Below are 21,352 nucleotides of genomic sequence, written 5' to 3' on the forward strand. Positions count from 1 at the left end.
CTTCTGTCTTTTTAAAATGGTGTGGTATTTTGTTCTGTGGCTACTAACAAATGTGAAGCTATTTGAGTGAACAGAATAACTTCATATGTGTTGAGGTGTGAGGTGACCTCATTATTCCTAAATTTGTTCCTGTTTTGTAGAGTTCCTTATTCAGCTCTACTCTTTCAGCTGCTGAAGTGTTTTTATTTCTGCTCTGGTTGTGTAAGATTTTTTTGAAATGTCAGAATCACAGCAATGTAAGTCGGTTAGTTGAAGCAACCTGGCAGAAATTTAGCTACTCATAGATAAGACAATAATAGAACAATATTGAACAGGGTTTGTGGCTTAAAAAGATAAGAAGCAATACTTATCAGGCTTCACTTTGATGGAAGGATGCTGATTAATGCAAGGCATGCTTCACTCCAACTGAGACTTCTGGTAAAGACATTAAAAAAATTATCATTTTGCCTTTGCTTGCACAAAGTCAGCAGTTCAGAGAAGTATTGTGCTGAAAACTGGCAAATTGTATTCCTTGTCTGCCTTCAGAAGGGCATGCCATGGGATGTGTTAGCATGCACTCTGCAGTCTGTGCTTGCTTCAGGGCACAGGTGCACACCTCCAGGGAGATGCTGCTCCCTTCAGCCCTTTATGCCCTTTATGTTTCTGTTTGTGCTGAGGACTGTGCTGTTGGGACTGTTTGCTGAAAGGAGGAACCTGTCCACTCTCAAGGAAACAAAATAAGTCTTCCTCAAAGCTCACTCAGCAGGCTCCAGGCAGCCTTGCTGGTCACACTTAGAGTTTGTTTGAAGAAGGAGGTTAGGTAACTACATTGCAAATGCCATATATTGACAGGATTTTTATGCTAAATTGAAAGTTTTTTCATTTGGACCTCCGGCATTTAAGGGGCACATGAGAAACAAGATTCCAACTACTTTGCTTGAGAACTGTCACCTCCTGAATAGTCCCTGTGGGAAATGTTTCTCTAAATAATAAATCCCGTCTTTTGTACCATTAACCACTCATCTGAAACTTCCTGGCTTCAGTGGTTTTTGCCTGGTTTCATTCTCTACACTCTCTCTTGATTTCTTTTACTACCTTCAATATTCTCCTCTGACTGCATGTAGCTTTGGAGCACTTGAGTTGTTGAGCTGTGGGTTTTTAACAACCAGGTAAGTTTTCTGACAGTGTGATTCCTGAGTTAAAGGTTGAGTTCCTATGCCAAATCTATGCTTGCATTAATAACCTCTATATCTACACTAATATAAAACAAGTTTTTTAAGTCCCACTGCCTCCATTTTTTCCCTGTTGCATTGACAATAAATCAAGATGAAATTTGAAGTAAATTAAGCTGGCAAGAGGAGGCAAAAATTTCAGTTTGGCATTGTGCATGGCATTGCTACCAATTCACTGTAGTAAATTAATTGCAGTCTGCATAAGATGATGTAAAAGTGAAACACACTATGTGTCTAAATTTTTTACAGGATTTACATGAACTGGAATTGTCTATTAGGAAATTATGGGGAGAGTGGCTTCTGCCTCTTCATTACCAAATTGTCCATCACTTATCTTCATGCCTGTTGTCTGAGTGATGCTGCTTCTCTTCTGCTGGTACAAAAAGTCCTTTGCTAACCTTGTGTGATGATTAAACCCTGCTAATTGTGCTCAGCTTGGAGGCTGTTTTGTGGTCACTCATGCACCTCCAACTTTGATGCTACATTAGGCAGTGCCTCTTAGAGAGGCACCTCTCAACACCAGTGTTTTTCAGCAATGTAATATTCACCGGGTGAATCTTAGTCATGGGGCTTGAAGTGCAAAGGACCTGGACAGCTGCAGAATGTGCTCAGGGCAGTGACCACACCTGAGTCCAGAGAGTGTTTGCTCAGGTACCTGTGTAGCCTTTAATGGTCCCAAGCCCTGTTGTAAACTCTCATTGTCTTAATTAATCCTGGTTTGCTGGTTATTAGGAGGGATGCCAGATCCAGTATTGTGCTGTGGAAGGAAGAATCCAGGGGGCTGGGTGAAGTGGTTTATTTTCTGAAGAGAATCTTGGTCTGTCCACTCTTGGAGTGCAGAAAGTAGCCCTTAAGATGGGTCAAAAAGCCATGCATTTTGTCAGACCAGAGGAATTTCATCTTTCTATTCTCCTTTTTTTTTTTTTATGCTCTTTTTAATTAAAAGTTAAATTGGGTGAAATTCTCTTGGTTCCTGAGCATGTACTGTTAGTGAAATAAAATGTGTCCCTAAAGAAAGAAGTTGGTGAAGTCATTATTATACATAAATCTTGGTACATCTGCCAAAACAAATCTGCACGAGATACCTCAGAGGAGAAAGCAACAGGGGGGTACTACTCTCAAGCTCTTTATTTTATCTTCTCTCATTTCCAGTTCAATCCCATTTTTCTGTGTTTAAGGGAATTATTCTGTATGTCTGTATTTACAGTACTTAGGAAAAAAGGGACTGCTGAGCAGTGTTTCTCCACATACGCTATTTTTAATTGACACAGAGGGAGATTTGAAAAATCAGATACTATTAAATACACTGTGTACAATAGATTAATTAAAACTCCTCTCTGTTGAAGGCTTTATCTTGCTTCAAGAGTCTGCAATTGATATGAAAATGCCAAGGACTACTGCTGAAAACTAGATGACAACCATAAACTTTGGTTTCACATTGAGAAAGCATGATTTTGTCTAGATCCTACATTTTATGAGAAACTTTTTGGTCTAAACACCTCTGGGATATGAAGGCCTAAGCTTAGGAACTTTTTGCTGGTCTTTGGATAGAACTCGTAAGACATGATTTTGAACAAACACCAAGCAAGATTCTAAAAGGCATCACTAAAACATTAATTTCCTGTAGAGGATTTTACTCCATGATAAGCTACCTGGTTCCCAGGAGAACTGAAAATTAGATCTCCCATTTCTCTGCCAAACTGGGATTTGGGAGCCTAGCTTTACTGGGTATGTTTTCCCTTAAGCCCTGGTTGCTCGGATCTGTTTGAGGAAGACTGGAACTCTGCAAGAGGAGCTACTGGAGCCACAGGAAGTTCTTTTCAGAGCACAGAGTGGTACTGCAGTAGGATTTGGCTCAGCCTGTGTTGTCTGAGAACTGCATAATGAGGCCCTTTTAGGATTTATTCAAAACTTTATTGCTTTCTAAGAGGAATTTGCATCATTGTTGCTTCTTTCATAATGAATAATATAGACTGTTTATGCTTGTCTCCCTTTCATGGTGCTGTAGGATGCTTCAGGAAATACTGGTGTCTAGCACAAATTTTCTTGGAAAAACCAGCCTTGAGATGTCACGTAGTTATTGACATTAAATTGTTCTTGCAAAATAAAAACCTGGATAATATAATGTAATATCAGGATTTTCCTTACTTTAAAAAAAAACACTGCCTCTATTCATAGTACCTATAAAGTGTTGCCTAGCAGTCCCAGTATACCACATTGCACTTGTGGGAAAGGTAAGCTATTTTTGGCTTTGTTGTTGGGGAAGACTGAGCAAAAAACAGTTCTATATACTAATATATCAAAAGAAAGATCAGCTGGGAAGTCTTATCTATCAATCTGAAATCATCTTGGCTGTTGTTAGTTGAAACCACCCTTGGCATTTTCCGCAGGAAAAGTGCTAAATAAGAACACAGTGCTGAAATACATGCCCAGCTTAACTTATAAGGCTGTTCCTACAATAGGTTCTTACAATATTATAATATGTCCTTCAGAATTCTCTTTAAAAATCACAGCAAAAATAGCCAAACAAGTCCTTCTCTTTGGTGATTTCATGGCTTCTGTTTCTTCCTCAGAGAAGAGCAAGTCTGAAGTTTCTCTGACTTCGTCTGAAATTGTAGGCATGATCAATTTGTTTAAGAAACCTTGTAAGTATTTGGCTGATGGAGCACATGATGTCCTGTCATTCAAAAGCTCACTGTTAAGTTGTTGTGGCTTAGTCTGGAACACTTTCAGCGGGGAGCTGGCTGAGGGGGGAATGTGCTGTGCTTCTTGTTTTTGACTAGGAGCTGCTGCTAATGTATGTGCTGCTTTTGTCCATTTTTGATGGCAGGGAGAATAAAAAGTGTATGTGTGAAGCACAGGCAGTTTCAAACCAGAGAGGTTATTCTGGTTCATGTTTTTGCAGGTAATTCCCTGGGGCATCACTTGGGGGTATCTGCTCCACTGTGGGAATCTTTACTCCTCCTTTTGTGTTATGTCAGATGCTGTGCTTTTACCATACCTTTTGAAATGTTCCTTTTACCTGATGAATGTTCGGAGTTTATGGATGTAAATTTTTAAGTAAATAGAAAAATACATGCTTTTTTATGGTCATCTGGATAATTTTTCAAAGTTGTCAAAAAGCATGTTATTTTAAAGCTTACTACTGTAGTTTTAATTTTGTTAGGTTTTCTTATATCAGTTCTCAAATATCTTTCAGTTGCTCTGATACTGAATAAACATAATTTCATTTTAATTTTTTGCATTGGATTTGCAGGGATTCTTCGACAAATTCAGAATTTATTGGAGTTAAATGTGAATGGACTGAAGCAGTGTTAAGTTTGTACTTATGTGTAAATAGCAAGCATGCTGCCAAGCAATGGTGTTGGATTCATGTAGTGGTGTCCTGCTTGGGTCTTTGTTTGGGGGAGGGGGTGTTGGGAAGGGGGAGTTTGGGGACAAGGGGACATCAAAAGTATTTGTAATAAACAAGACTTGCTTTTAGCAGGAGGTGATGGTAATACTGTAATATGACTAAATATTTAGTCTGTTTTCAGATTTTCCCATTATATGTCTATTCCAGCTCAAAAGTAAAAGTTGTCTCTGTTTCCACTGGATTGCACGATGTTCTGCATGAACTTGTGGTACTGAAAAGCCATTAAGAGGGGAAAGGAATCTCACTTGATCACCAAGTGTCCTTCAGAAGCCCCCCCTGTCACTGACAGTCAGGTCGAATACTCTCCCAGGGAAAGGAAGAAGAAGGAAAGGAATGTAAAAAAAGCATTTGCTTCTCAACAAGTTATTTAATCAGCTCCAATTACAGATTTAAATGATGGAAGTAGTAATAAGACTTACTTTGCATGTACTGTTGAGGAATTCATGTAGGAAGAAGAGACACAAGTGTTTGAAATACCTGGCTAGCTCTCTGTTGTCATCTGTTAATAATTCACATGGCTCTTTCATTTCTATTTTGTGGAGAAAAAGAGAGTAGGCTTGACACAAAGAAGCTCTTAACTTCCTTTGTGAAGGAGTGGGAGTACAGCATGTCCATTCAGTACAAAGAAAAGAATTTACTTCTGTGAAGTTTTCAGACTTTTTCATTTTCTTTTTGTAGGCAGCTTCACCAGTGGACTGTGGGAAGGAAACTGTTTCTCATGTGACTTTTGCACTTGTATTAGCTGTTATTAGTTAAGCCATAAATGAGCTGCAAATTCCAGGCCCAGACTTTCCCAGAATTCGGTGTCTGCTTTTATAGGGAATCATTTGCTCTACAGTTAGCACCAAGTACAGTGGTGCATTGCTGTCTTGCCTTACACTGGGTTTGTGGTGGATCTCTGTAAAGTACAACCATAGAGGCTTAAAAAACCCTGGCACACAGTTGTAGGGGATGAGTCTGATTCAATATCATTGTGACACTTGTCTGAAAGTTGCTGTTCTGGGAAACCTTTGCCTATAACACTGCCTTATATAATTGAAAAGGATTAGCTGAATGACAAATGGTTTCTCTGAGGGTACCCTGTTTCATGGATGGTATAAAAACAGAAAGGTAGAGAATACCTACAGCTTGCCAGACTTCCAGCTGAAATGAGTGATGACATTTCTGCATGTTTTGGTGGTCTTGTTCACAGAATCTGATTCCCTGCTAGGGCTTTATTCTGTCTTTGTTTTAAATACCTTTTCTATCCTAGTATGTGCAATGGTTTCTGAACTCCCTCCTGCTGAACAAACTTACCCTGGGTATAAAGCAAGTTTTGAAAACATTGTGCAATTAAAATCTTGTCAGTAGTATCTTACCTGGGATGATTGTTTGTTTTTATTTCCCTAAGAAGGATACATTTTATAGAGAGGTAAGTATGACCTACCTTACTCCTGCATAAGTATTAGCAGAAATCTGAAAGATGAGAATGTGAACACAGCTGATTTATATATTCAAAATCTCTCTACTTAGGATAATAGTGCTTTTATAGATGGAACATGAAGTTTTAATAGCTCATGGGTGGAGACAAACACTACTTGTCTCACCTGGTCCTTTGTAGTGAACGTGTTCATTATTTTTGTCTTTTAATGTTTCTTTCAGAAAAGCTGGAATGCATGGTCTGCCTTCCTGTCCCCATGGGTCAGGACTGAATTGCAAATTACTTCTCTGCTGCTTGAGCAGACTGGCTGCTGTTGGAAATGTGACACTCAGCTACATGGAATTCTTGTCTGTACCAACTTTGCTGTCTGCATTCATTTTTCCTAAATTACTAAACAACTTACACTTAATGAGTTTCAACCAATTAGTACTTCTTGCTTTGCTATACCTCTAAAATTATACTTCCAGTAAAATGCTTCATGAACTAATTAGACATCTCAACCCAGTTGACTTTTGTCTTCCTATTTACTGGTTTCTAGATAGTAAGATTAAAATCTCATTGTCTTACTCCAAAGATGCAATCTCTTCATGTTCTTCTCCCATGACAGACTACCTTAAATTCTTATTCTGGAATGCTGCTTCCCTAGATGAGGTGTCCTCTTTATCCTGTGGAGCAGAGTGCTGTCCCATTTCAGAGCACAGCCTGGAGCAGGGCTGACCAGCTGCTCTGGCTGCCCTTGCCCCAGCTGGTGACGGGTGCAGGAGGATGATGAGAGGCTGACACTGCCCAGGGCACCTGGGCATCCTGAGGAACAGGTGAAACACACCTCACCAGTCTGGTGGCATGGCCCAGGAGGGCAGGGCAGGGACACACAGCTGCTCACACTGAGGTCAGGTCCTCAGCACCTACAAGCTATGGCATGGGGCCCATTCCAGCAGAGAGCAAGCCCTGGTTTGGCAAGGCTGCCTTGGAGGCTGTGCCCTTGCCTGTCAACACCTTACAGCCACCTTGTTTTTCCCTGCTGTGGATCAAGACAAGTTTTGTGGAACAAAAACTGTTTTCAGTAAAAGAAACAAAGCAAAATAAGCCCCCTTCCCCCTCCAGTTTGGGCTGGTTCTGGTAGAGCCAAGTAATGCTGGTGATGCCTCTGTGTGTGCTCCCCAGAGGTTATCAGAGCTGCTGCTTGGGATCCTGCTGTGCTGTAAGCTCAGTGTTTGCACCATGGCTGCAAAGGGAGGTGTCTGTCTGAGAGTTTGTTTCTTGGGGGCTCTGAGGACTTTTCTACAGGAAGTTTTGTAGCAGACAGTTTAAGTAAACATTTGCTAGGAAGCAACACAGAATGCTGCATCTTCTGATCCTTCCAGGAACCTTGCATGCATTTTAACAGCCATCCTTTCTTCCCTCTTTCTTGGTCCCAGCTAATTTAAAATCCTTTGGTTAAGGGGCTTTAGTGCAGTGCATGTGGTGTCCATGCAGCAGAGGACTGCCTTAATTGCTGCCAGGCTGAAACACTGGCCAGCTGGCAAGGCTTGAAGCTGGCTATCAGTCACATGGATATGCAGATCCCCAAGGCACCCTGAGGAGGAGCAGATGCATGTAGAAAGCCCGTTTCAGCTTCTATCCAGTGTCCCCTTGAACTTAGTTTTGAATGTTTTATTTAAGTCAAACTGGTGAAATCACTTCCCTCTGCTTTTAGAAGAACTTAGTAAGAATATTACAGTATTTTAAAGAGCCATTCAAATAGCTGTTTATTACAAAATAGTGGAGGCTGCAACCAGGTGGGAGTGGGTCTCTTCTCCCAGGCACTCAGTGACAGGACAAGAGGACGGTCTTAAACTGAGTCGGGGGATGTTTAAGCTGGACATTAGGAAGAAGTTCTTCACAGGAGGGTTGACTGGACATTGGAATGGGCTGTCCAGGGAGGTGGTGGAGTCCCTGGAGGTGTTAAGGAAAAGACTGAATGTGGCCCTCAGTGCCATGGTGCAGTTGACAAGGTGGTGTTAGGTCATAGGCTAGACTTGATCTCAAAGGTCCTCTCCAACCTAAATGATTCTATGATTCTGCAAAATCTCACTGCTCTCTTATTTTCCTTTGTTTGATTAAGTGGCTATCCAGATACTCTCTGGACTGCCTTACCATTAGTGAAGCTTTAGGATACAATGTGGGTCATGCCCTTGCAAGAATCTGTTTACTAAACCCAAGTACAGATATTTTAGCACTTTTTAGTCACATGTTTGACTGTGATTTCCAAAGTGACACCTTAAAAGTGAGTAGCAGCTGCGCCCCTCTTAATGAATATATGTATATATCCATACATATAGTGCCAGGTATGTATTCTTCCAGAAGTCTTTTAGTTTTTCATTCCAGATTCATCAGTGATCTGCTGTATGCAAATACAGGTTAAATTTTATGTACATGTAAGTGACTGCACTCATTTTAATTCAGCATTTGTTGGAACATCAATAACAGTGATTTCTCAGGTGATTCAGCAGATCAATTGCCATTAGCTAATTTTTAGTTTAGTCTGAAACAGTTAAATTGTTTGTGCAAGTCCTTCAGCCAGAGAGCAGATATGTGTAGTATTAACTGTGACTAAAGCAGAACAAATTGCATTTGTTAGGAATAATGTTTTCTGCAAACACATTATGAACAATCCATATCCTGAAGTGTGCATCATCTCTCTACCATCAGATAGAGACATACCTGATAAATCAAGCTGAACTGAAAACCAGAATATTTGGAGAGTGTCCTATTTTTTTCTGATGTGGTGTATTCGTTAATTTTAGAGTTTGTCTTCAAACAATCTACAGTGTAAGAGCAGGAAAAAGAAGAGGAGAGAATGTGTTTTTTCTTGCAATTGAGACATACCCTCTGGTGGAAAAATCCTGGAGGAGAAGATATTCTGCATTGCAATGTATTCCTGCCCCACAGCTGGCATTTTTCTTTCTTCCATGTAATATCCAGAACTTAGTCTGAAAAAGTCAAAAAGAGAGGTGAAGAAAGGTGGGGAAAGCCTAACCTTAACTTTTACACTGTGTAAAGTTGCCTTCCTGTTGTTAACACTGCTGTCATTTCATATATGTAAATTCAATGGTTCTTTCCTGGCTGTCCTGGGTGGGTGTTACTGTACATGTGGCTTTTGGGCTTTAGCTCTGCTCTTCAAAAGAATGACCAAGATTAGCACAGTCGTTTAGAGCATCAGGATTTTTCTGAAAATGCAGTAGAAAAGTTGGTATGAGGATCTGGAGGTCTAATATAGGGCCAACACAGAGCACTGGAATGACTGTTCTCTTCACCCAGGACTTTTAGATGTGTTACTTTTCCTCTTCTGTAAACCCACAGAAGAAAGCAACAGCTATGGTTGTTTCCACACTCATATTTGACAAATCTTTCAGAAATGCTCATGTGAGCAAAATTTCAAATTGGATTTACTTTGAGATGCTTTGCATTGTCTCAGTGTCAAAATAGGTTACAGAGAGAGATGTGAGCATCTCTGGAGGATGGTTGGTCACATAATGGAAACTGATTGCATTTAAACACTTTCATCTTATTTATTATATTTGTACTGTCAGAATTCTTTTCAAACTTTCCTGTGTTACTGTAACCATAGGTGATGATTTACAGCGATGGAGAAACACTGATTCAGCTATGGAGTGCTCATAGTCTAGGAAGTTAAGAATAGATACAAAGCACGTAAAAAGAGTTAAAACTCAATGGTATTCATCTCTCTCCTCTGGCCCCAGCCCTTTCCCAAACCTGCTCTCTGATATTTTTTACAGTGAGTGGTCTTGGACCTTGAGTTTTACGAGTAGAGCAGGGGTATCAGGGGTAAGGGTGTTTGTGCAGGTGTAAGAAGTGTGTGAAGTCAGAGAAGGTAAGGAAGGGAGATAAATGCCATTTGGTCAAAGTGGGCTTCCTCTGACTCTCATTGTGAACTTCCCTTAACTGGACAGTCAGGGCACCCAGCCCTGTACCAAGCTGCTTGCAGGGATCCAAAATTTTCTTCAGCAGCCAGGAAACAAGTGTTCAGAGCTGCTGAAATGGACCCCAGCTTCCCTTCACGCTAGACAGACAGGCCCTGGCACTGGCCAGATGCAGAACAGGATTTCTGCTCCTCTTGCCATTGGACTGGAGCAGCTGGAAGGTATCTAATGTGCCAAAAAACACCCTGCACAAGAAACATTTTCTGGAATGATGTTGCATCAGGAGACACAGCACTTGGCTGGTCCCTAGGGCTGTCACAGCTGCTGCAGCCCCTCAGATTATGACAGACACAACCTGCACTCCCAGTGTCTTTCCAAGGCTTACACACTGCATGTTCAAAGAGTTTTCACTCAAGGGTCCATCTTGATGTCATATCCTGCAATCTACAATGCATTAAATTCTCTTGGCTATTATTTTTAGCCATCTTCACTAGCACATGGGACCCTGTGATTTGCCTGGCCACCTGGGTCCCCTCCATTCTTTGTTTTGGAATGTAGTAAATGGTAAATAAATTCCAATGTGGGTAAGTGATGTTTCAGAGAAAGCAGTCTCCTTTCTCAGTGAAGTTTAATCTCATTCACCTTGTGTGGCTAAATTTGATGTATTTCACCAGTATAATGATGATAATGCTTTGTATTCTCAGCACAGTGAGGTGATGTGTGATTGGTGTGATCAGTCACATCATGGCCTGGAAAATCCTCGCCTGGACCAAAACAGCATTAAAATAGGAAATAATTTTTTCTCTTTGCTCTTGCTACCTAAAGGCAAGATGTTTTAAAAGGAAATGTCTGGTTGTCTTAGTTCAAGAATAGAGAAAGTTATGTTTTCTGCAAAGGGCATTTTGGATGTGAATTATTTTAGATGTTTTTTAAATGCTTGAGTATCATCTCTTCATGGCTGCTTCTCTTTTCCTCTTTATTTTTGCTTCTTCATGAGTTATTAATTTTATTCTAAAATAGATCAGAGGGGGAGATTTCATTTAGCAGCACTGTAGTATGATGGATGTTTTTTTCCATTTTGATGTTTCAGAATTTATTAAGAACCCTTTCTTGATATTTCTATTTGGAGTTGAAATCTCACTTGGCTGACATTTAAAATAACACTGCTTCTACTTATTAGTGTTATATGTTAATATACACAGTGTTAGCCAAAGAACTGTGATGGCAAAATACCTCCTAGTGTTCTATGAAGTGAATATTTTAAGTTTTGCAAATATCAGAAGAAAACTAATCAAGAATGTTTTCTCTTTTAGATATTTTTAGGTAGGTCTAAAAGGTAAAATTTCATCAGGTTTCTCTGTTTTCCAGTCAGTAAACCCTTCAAGTGATGTCTTGCTCCTCTAGTTTTAATTCTCGAAGGCAAAGGCAAACCAATCACCTCGCTCTCATTATTCTGTATATTTTGGTACATTGATGATAAGACAAGGAATTGAGTCAATTAGAAGCTCCTTTTCTAAAGCAGATCTAGTGTTTGAGAAAGTTGCCAGAACTTTAACCTGAAGATTTCCAGTCCTCTTCCTGTCACAAAAATGTCTTACTTGCATCCTTTGTCTGTGCTTGGCCTGGGTGGTGAAGACAACCCAGGCTGAGAGCTCTGGTGTGGATGTGGGAAAGCAGCTACATGTTCCTGCTCCTGTCTTTAATCTGCTCTTTCTGTGTAAAAGTTGTTCGAGGTTTTCCTTTGTGCCTCAGCCTGTTGCCTGTTCACTGCATGGGAACAGGTGATGGATAAGGAGCAGCTGGGTTAGGTGTGTTCAGTGCTAGTATAATTAGTGATTAATACTTATGATCAGTTTTATCTCCATGGTCTGTTTAACCCTAAAAATCTTGTTTCTGAAATTGCTGGTAAATCTTGTCCCTGAGCAACACAGGGAGCTCTCAGTGCAGTGCTGCTCTTCCTGAGGAGAATGGTAATCTGGGCTTGTGTATGCAGTGAAAGCTGCTCAGACAATGGAAATCCTGATGTTTGTTGAATAGGCAATTTCCCTGACCCAAGATTGATGCCCCAAACCTTAATCTAGCCACAATTTTTGTCAGTATCAGAGGATTTGCTTGTCAGAAGGAGCAAGTGTGGCTGGCAGGGTGGTTGGGAATGGGAAGCCTGCAGCAGGAGGGGAGCAGTGGGGAGCCAAAGGTGTCCTTCTGCCACAGCTCTGCCCAGCTCCAGGAGCAGAGATGGGACAGCACAGTGCTTCCAGCCTTGGGAATGGAGCACAGACCAGGATCTTCAGCCACTGTGCTGCTGACTGCAGTTATTCCTGTGATATTTTGGGGATATGCCAGTCTGGGGAATGAGTGCCACACTTCCTTCTGTCTACCTTGCCCAACAGAATAAGGAAGGTTTGTCTTCCTCCAGAAATTAAACAAACCGCAAACACTTAACAAAACAGAACTGTTCCCTGCTCCATGCTTCTCCCCACTGTGTTTTTCACCATTGACTTTGGTCTTTGCTTTTTAACAAAGCTTGCTGGAGAATTTGTGGTTGCCATGGTCTATGCAGCTCTTTTCTTAAGATATAGTTTATTTTCTTTATTCTGCTACACAGCTGTAAACCACAACAGCATGATCTAATTCTTTGAAATCAGAGATCAGCACAAGCTGTTTTAGTTCTTATAGACTCATTCAGCCTGAGGTCAGATTTAGCTTGGCTTTCAGGTTGCTCAAATAAGGGGGTCGTGTGATTCATTGCAAAAATTGGAGATGGTCCTGACATTTTAGTTCCTTAAATCTGGGGAGGGGAGGTGGGTTTACTGCCTTCTGTTCAGCTTGGCCCTTATAAAATTTAATGACAAACTTATTAAATTAATATGTGCACTGGAGTAGTTAATAATTTGCTTAGAATAAGACTCCTTTTACTCCTGTGTTTTCTATACCACTTTATAATTCAGAGATTTGAAAGAAAGCACACAGGCATAAAGTAATTGTTGGGATTTCTCTTTCTACTGATTTCCCTCCCCTTCATTTAGAGCTACATGTAGAACTATGTTGAAATTTTTTAAAATATATTTTTGCTTCATCATGGAGCTGCCCTAAGTGAAAAGGTATATTGATAATTTCAAGAAAACCTGCTAACATCTCATGACTGGGGAGTAGGTAAATTCATAAAATGAAAATTTTACTCTCTCCATTTAATCTGACCTATCTAAAATATTCTAGCAGTTTGTCTGAGGTGCAAATTTAAAATTCATACATTGTAAAACACGTTATACTAAAATGAAAAATACATTATGCAAAAATGGAAAAACTTACTCTATCTCTGTCTGTACTGGTCTCTGTGTTAGGCGTTAAAAGCAGAAATGATGAATTTGGTTAATACACCATGACATGAAATTTTTATTCAATAATATTGCCATGATGTGACATCGAAGAGAGAATTTGTTTTATGTCATAGTGATTCAGTAATGCATTAGTTTGTTGTTCCTCCTAAAAAAAAAAAAAAAGAAAAAATTCTAAATCCCAGTCTAAAATTTATTGGAGGTATCTCCTTTCTTAAAGCCTTGCTTTATTAGCCCCTAGTGGTTTGGTAGTCAGTGGCTCTCTGGCCCCTTGCTTGGTCAGTAACCCCTGCCACTCCCCAGAGCCCTTTCCAAAGGAGGACATTGCACTTCTGCAGCAGCACCTCAGTGCTGGTTTATAATTATCCTGTGATCAGCTGGAGTGGTACATCTCTCTTCTCACCCACTTCTTGCTGATCTGGGACATCTCAGCAAAAGGCCTTAAAGAAATGGGTTTGTACATAATGCTTCAGCTCATTTCTATCCCAGTTATCCCAGTCCTCCAGCCATCTCGACTTTCTGGCATTGCACTCTGAACTGTCCTTCTTTGGCTTTTTCTTATTGGTGGAACTCAGCAGTGTGCTGGTAGCACTTCTGCCTTATCACTGAAGAGATTTGGTCTATGAGTTTCATGCTCTCCTCATGAAAATTAATATTTCTGACAATAGTTTCTGTCATGGGGAAATGCTCCTCCTCTCACCAGTGGAAAAGTGGAGGTGGTATGGATCTAAAAATGTTGACTGGATTTATTTAGAGCTGGAGTGGCATGAAAAACTGTTCTTGTAACACAATCCTTTGGAAGAATGATCTTAGAAACTGTGATATGAGTGTAGGATCCTGGTCTGTCAGCAGCCTGTGCCAGCCTTGAGGAGGTATAAATGACCTCTGGCAGCTGGGGAGAGGCAGTGGGAGCTGTTTGTCCAGTGCACGTGGTACTCCTTGGACTTTGCACTGCTCTGACATGGGGCCTCAGGGAAGTAGCTCTGCCTTGGGGAGGTTTATCAACATCTCTTTATTGCATTGGCATCAAGTGTTTAAAGCAGCTCTGGAAACCTCAGATAAAACCCAGCACACCAAAAGGGTTGCCCATCATAAATAACTTGAGTTAGAAAGCCTTGCATCAGTAAAACAAAGCTTTCTCCCTTCTGTTGCATAATATTTTGTTGGTGAATCAGAAGGTCTCTTCCCTTCTAAAAGTCTCACATGCATCACTGCATCCAGAGCAATAATAAGCAGGTTTTATTTGGTATGTCCTGCAGTGCAGCCCAGCATCTCAGTAAACCTATTGCATTTACTTAACCCTTTCTCAAATGTCCTCATAGGCATGAACTCCACTGCCCATTCTTACTGTCCTCAGGACATGAATTCCCACCTTTTTTACACCCTCTGGCAACTCACTATGTAGCCTGTAACTGGTGCTTTCCCCTGGAAGAAGGAAACCCCTTGAACACAGAGTTTGCTTTTGAAGTTCATACTAATTTTCTCATACTATCTTCCCTGCTGGGAATCTCTGCTATCCCCAGCCTACCTCACACATTCCCAAACTGAACTACCTGCTCCAAGTCTGGTTGTGTTTTTTGGAGGGCAATGTCTTCTCAGTCCCAAAGGTGCTGCCCAAGGATGGCAGTGGGATGGATTAAGAAGGCAGAATGTCACTGGATGGACGAGGGTTTCTGAGCTCTACGACCAGTCATTGTGATGCTTGATGAAAACAGAAGGCACAGAAATACAAAGACTGGCTGGGAAGACTTAATTAAAAGGTAGGGAAAAGAGGAGAACAGGAGCTCAGAAATGAAAGCAGACTTTTGCCATTGTAAATGAGACTGAAGAATTTTTTTACTTAGCTCTACTTCTTCCTAATGTCATCCAAACATTTTAAAAATTTTATTTACTCCTCCTCTTCATTTATATTTCTTTGCTGCTTGTAAAGATCACTGTGCCAAACTTCATCCAGTGGAGGTTAAGTCCTTTTACCTTCAAGAGTGTATTTCATTGATGTATCAAGAGAAGTGTTGAAATAGCTCTTCCCTTGCTCTGGGTGATAAAACATATTACATGGTGCTTGAACATTAGTAGACTCTATTATGATTCATTCGTGTCTCCTAACAGCTGACTGTCTCAGCTATGTATGGTTTTTCTGGAAAATAGTCTTTGGGAGGAAGAAAAATCACAAAGTGGGCTGTTTTTTGTGGAAATGTTTTTTACTTCTGCAGATGGCAAGGGAAAAAAGATGTTTCTGGAAAGTAAGATTCACTCTTGCTTCGTTATGGATACTTTGGGTAGTATTACTAGTTTATATCAGGTAATCCAAGAATACCCCACCCTCTCTGGGACAAGGTTTGCAGGAAATAGTATCTGTTGTAAGATCACCTGATACTCTTGGAAAAAGAGGCAAGTATATGGCCCCAATCTTTCCTTTACTTTGCCTAGGTGTTTCATTAGACCATTGTGTCTACACCAATTTGATGCCTTTGATATCTCTCAGTCTTGTTTTCATTAATGTTTCTCAGGTATTGATGTTATGTCAGTTGATATCACCTCAGCATAGGATTATTGCATACTGTCAGCTTTATGAGTGTTGAGTGCTATCACTAAATGTCTCACAGAGGTGAAGCCATTTCTCAGAAGTTACTTTATTGAATCTGAGCATCAGTCTTTTTTTTTTTTTTTTTTTTTTTTTTTTTTGTCAATCTTTATTCCCTGTATGTTCTCTTAAATGTTTCCTTGGGTCCTTTGGTGTTTGTGCCTGTTTTGTATATTTAGATTGTGTTCATTTATCAACCCTAACTACCTTTGGAAGAGAGGGCAATGGATTGAGGGCAATTCATGATGGCAGAAAATGTCCAGAAACCAATTTTCACTGTGGACTCATATGAGCTACCACAGGTACAGGAGCTCACACCTATTTTAAAACATGGGAACATAGTTAGGCAGAGCAAAGCTTGCTCTTTTCCTACTCGAACCCAAACAATTTATCTTCCTTTTCTGGAGGAGTGGAAACACCTCTCCAGGGAGTGCTGAAAATTTATCAGCAAAAACGAGCACCTCTGGCATCTCACAGAAATGGATGTACTGAGATGTGGAGTGAGTGGCAAGGCTGGAAGCAAGTGCCAATCCTAGTTTGCCCAGAGAAGCTGAATGCCATTAGAACAGACTGGGCAAAGGGGAAGGAAGGCTGCTTTTTTGGTGGGCACCTGAAAAGCAAAGAAATTTTTGCAGGTGCATAGCCAACCCAAGGCTCAACAGGGCAGAGCTTATTGTAGTGGATGCATCCTGAGTTATTGTAAAAAAGTGCATCAATAAGCATACCATTAGCTTGAAACTGAGGTTTGTTTTTTTTAATAGTGATACCAGGAAGGTGTACCATAGCAGCCTTTTTCTGTTGTAGAGATGCAATGAGAAATGTTAGTCAATTTACCCTCTTAACAATCTTTTAGTCCCCTTTTCCACCTTGGCTGCTTATTGTCCCTGTAGCCCAGTAACCCACATGTCCTCTCTCTGCCACACAGTTCTTAATGCTACATTGGTATGGATTTCCATTCCCCAAATTCATTATAGAAATGTCTATTCAATTAAATAATTCATATTCTCATTAATCTAGTTTATTACAGAATATTTTATGGCCATTAAATTCACTAACAAAGAACATAATTTCAGAGACAGCTCCTGTGCAATATCTCATACTATGAGAAGTGTCATAGACAGGTGCTGCATTTCATATAATGAGCAAAAAAAATCTGTGAAACCTTTGCAAATCCCATTTCAAAGCTTGGGCCTGTAAAATATTGGTCGTAATAACTTAAAATTCAAATCAACGCTATGAATCCTGGTTCTAATTCTTTTTCCCTCAACAATCATCTTTCTACCCACCAGCTGATGTATGTGCTTGGCAGCTCTGTCCCCCAGCTTTCCCCACCCACTCTGCTGTGAGTGCCCCCCAGCACTGCAGCAAATAGGAAAAGCTGCAAGGAATCAACACCTAGGTGTCTCTTCTGTGATTATGTGACTCTTTCTGTTTCTCATGTTAAGTTTACTTTGCTTGGAAACTGCTTTTCAGATATTTCTGGGAGCATTGACATCTCTTCTATCCCTCCAGTGACATAGCCTCACCCTTGCCTGTTGTCTGGGATACACTGCTCACTGCCTTCCCAATAATTTAAATATCTTCCCTCTATAATCACAGTAGTTAAGGCTTTGTTTGGCCTGTGCTTGTGTTGAGGATTCTGTGCTGTTTTTGAAAGGCATCACAGCCTGGGAATCCCAATGGAACTGAGCAGTTTCACTCCAAGCTATTTTATGGGGGATTTTCAGCTGGCATGTTGATAAGGCTTTGCCAGCTGGAGTCCAAAGGCTGTGCCTGATTTCCTGGCAATAAAGGCCATTGCACTCGCCTTCATCTTTCTCGGAGAGCATAAAAGAGAGAGTGTAAGAGAGACTGTGAGAGCAGAAGCTGCTTTCCTCTCTCACTAAGAGTGGAGGCACCATGTGCTGCCTGCATGATGCTCTCTGCTTTAACTGGCTCTGTGTTACACACTGCATGTCTTTGTGCATCTGACAAATTATATGACAGGTTACAGATTATTCTAATCTGCCCTGCTACTCTTCTGGTAGCTGAGAAGAGAGTGCCTACCATATGTGCTGTGTTATCCTAGCTGGTGTATCCAACCTTGTTTATCTGTCGCCTTCACACCTTATGTTATTCTGTGATTCAAAACTGGTTTACTGTTAACTGTTTACAGTGATTTGAACGAGATAGACTTGTCAAACAGACAGGAAAAAAGGTTTAATTGCTTATTTCCCCTGGTCTCCTGGGGCTGGATCTCTAGGATTCCATTAAAGTGATTTAGGAGAGGAGCAAATGACACATGTAAGGTGACTTGTTTCCTGGCTTTCCCAGCAATTGTCCTTGTTGCAAGTTGACACCACTGAATGTCCCAACTTTCATCCTTTCTTATCCCATTTTTTTTCTTTCAGCAGTAGAGATGGAGAGAAGGGATGAGTTGTGTTTGAGAATTACAGATGCAAAAAGCTTTTGTGGAGAGAATTGTCTGCTGCATTGCTGGTCTTTGGAATACTGTTTGTACTTGTTTTACTCTTACAGGAAGCATTTCACCATTCAATATCATCCCACATCTTCATCCATAAGATCTTGTGAAAAATGTACATAAACAGACTTTGTCTTAGCAGTCAGGCATTTCTTCCTTAGAAACCTGTCAGGATGGAGAACAACACATGCAGCCTGTGCAGGGCAGGGTGTTCTTTGGCTTTGGAATGAGTCACAAAGCCTGATTTAAAAAATTCATGCTTAGTAATGTGACAGCTGTGATGATGGGTCTGCAGCAAGGAAACAGCTAAGGGACATGTTAAATCACATAGAGAAAATCAGATCTTGGCTGCAAATAAGTGTGTCGGTTTTCACTCATTTTGATGAAATGAAAGCTGTGTTGACCTGTTACATTTCCTCAACACTAGACTCATAGTTAGTGAATCAGTACTGTAGCTTTAAAGTCAATGAGGCAATTCATAGTTAAAGCTGAAGATCTCGAAAAGAGGAGGGGACAAGAGTAATGTGGATGAATGACATGGTGAGAATATTTTTTTTTAAATGCTGTAGTTTGATTTATGCAGTAGATTACATTAACCAGTGAAACTGGCATCATGCAGCTTTCCCTTTTGAAGAAAACTGAGGAAACAAGCAAGGTGTGAACTCCAAACAAATAACTCTTCTACCCAGCCTTGTGTCTGGTACTGATGCTTTCTGTCCTGTATGCTCTGCCATTTGATTTAGGGTGTTTTGTAGTCAGCTTCTGAAGTGTGCAAAGGGTCAGAGCAGCTGTGGCCAAGAGCAATAATTTCTCTCTTTCTCTGCATGATTGCCTGCCTGTCTTTTAGGAGTTCATATAGGAATATATTGTATTATATGTAAATACATTCTACATATATCTAAAGTCAGAATTGAGCAGCAAGCAATTGGTCTGGCTGGAGTTGCACGTGGATCTGCTTATGGAAAGCATGGCTGGGAGACAGGTAATCTTCCATATCCCATCTTCCTGGTAAAACTGCTGTTCCAGGTGTTGTTTTCCTCATCTGCTTATTGTGAGTCAGTGATTCTGGGTTGGAAAATTCTGATGCTGGGCCTGAATTTGAAGTTCATAATTCAGTTTTTTATTTTTATGCTGCTACTTGGATGCCCTGATGTTTTACACAAGTGCTGTGTGTCCTGACTGCCCAAGAAGAATTAAGTTTGTGTGAACTTCTTATGGATCTGTACAGGAAGTGCAGAATTATGATCTCTTGTTCTTTGACTTTGTAGTTTCAATGTAGATTTCTTATTTCATCCATAATCAGACACAGATAGATGAACTGTGTGTAAGTTTGATGCCAAGCTGGGTTCAACTTTGGTTCTCTGGCACTATGCTAGTTTGGAAACCACTTACCACTGGAAGCAGCCAGGTCAAAATATGCTTGGGCACATTTTCTCCCTCTGAAAACCCTGCAGATATTCCTCCAGTAACTTCAAAGGCGTTTTACCCAGATGTGGCCTTACCCTGTTTAGGTACAGCAGAGCAGAGTGTAAAACCTGAGAAAGAACTGAAGAATGCTATTGCACTACAGAAGATATTTGGAGTTTCTTGGCCAAAGTTCCTACAGGGCCTGCATGTGCCTTGCAACCAAACTGGGACTTTCTGCTGAGCCCCAGCCCACAGGAGGAGTAGAGCACACTGAGGCAGTGTGTGCACACAGCCTGAGAGAAAAGCACATGAAATGTAATTAAAGGAATGTAATTAACTCATGAAAATATTGGTTACCAGCACAACATGATGCTTCTCAAACTAAGACAGGAGGCTGAATGCTGGGGTTTAAAAAAACAAAACAACAAAGAAAAAACCCAACTAGCTTGTTTTAAGTAGATTTAATGCAAAATTAAGGTAATGCCTAAGAGGAGTAAAATTCTTTAACAGTTATTATGTTTTATGTATTCTTTGATTCATCCCAGCCCATTAGGAATTAGCACATTCATGAAAGTCATGGTAGTTCTTTTTAATAGATGGGGGGACAGTAGATTGAAGCTGCATTTATTTTTTTCCAGTCATTGGTGGAAGTAAAAAGGTTACTTTTTTTCCTGGTTAAATTTTTATGTATTGTTCCTGTCTTCATGTGTGTTTCGTGGTTTTGCTGTGCTTTTTTTGGTGTAGCTTCGAAAATTTCAGTGTCTCGAGGAAGAAATGTTTGGTCAAATTCTGTCCTCAGTTTTTAGGGGAAAAAAGCCAGAGAAATGTGTTGACTTTGCTGATATGAAGCTGGGGTAACCCACTGAAGAAACCCAGTACAAACCAACAGAAATTCATCCTGTTGTCTTTGTTCATTTGTAAATTGACTTATTTAGTTATGATGCCTCATAACTAAACCACAGCTGTTTGTTTTCAATTGCTTTCAACCCAAGGCAGGGGATCCATCCCCTTCCAAAGCGGGGTGACCAAAGCTGTGTTTGCCTATTGGCAAAATGCTCAAAACTGTGTTAAAAACCCAAAAACCACTGCAGCGTTACGCTCTGGCTTCGCAAAATTATCCTTTCTGTTGATCCAAAAGTTTGGCTGCATATCCTTGAGCCCGGGAGTTGTCCGGCCGGCCGTGGCTGTGCTCTGTGAGTGTGGCGCGCCCGCAGCGAGGCGCAGCGCGCCGCTCGCTGCCGCTCGGGGCTGCGGGCTGGGCCCGCTCGGGGCCGCGCTCGCCCTTTGGCCCGATCCCGCTCCCTCCTCCGAGCCGCCGGCTCAGCCCCGCGCCGCTCTGTCTTCCCGTCCGCAGACAAGAAAAAGGCAGGCAAGTTCCAGCCCTTCAAGAAGCTCTTCGGCAGGAGGAAGAAAAGGGAGCCCGTCTCGGAGTGCGAGGAGCCCAAGCTGAAGCCCAGCCACTCGTTCGGCAACATCTGCAGCGGAACCTCCTCCTCGGATGAGGAGCCGAGCGGCGGGCTGAGGTGAGTGAGCGCTGCACCTGCTTGTCCCCCTGCCTCTCACGGAGCCACATTTACATTCTCCCTCTGCTAAACG

At 41.1% G+C, this 21,352-nt stretch overlaps 1 protein-coding gene across 1 annotated transcript in view; it reads left to right on the forward strand.

Moving 5' to 3' along the window:
* The window catches only part of CRACD (capping protein inhibiting regulator of actin dynamics), a 104,042-nt gene that overhangs the window by 44,611 nt on the left and 38,079 nt on the right, over nt 1–21,352 (forward strand). The window contains 2 exon segments of the mRNA XM_079306119.1: nt 3,785–3,856; nt 21,111–21,279. Coding sequence (XP_079162245.1) covers nt 3,832–3,856; nt 21,111–21,279 — 194 coding nt within the window. The 5' untranslated portion in view covers nt 3,785–3,831.

Source organism: Erithacus rubecula, assembly GCF_903797595.1.
Source record: "Erithacus rubecula genome assembly, chromosome: 5".
NCBI classification, from domain to species: Eukaryota; Metazoa; Chordata; class Aves; order Passeriformes; family Muscicapidae; genus Erithacus; species Erithacus rubecula.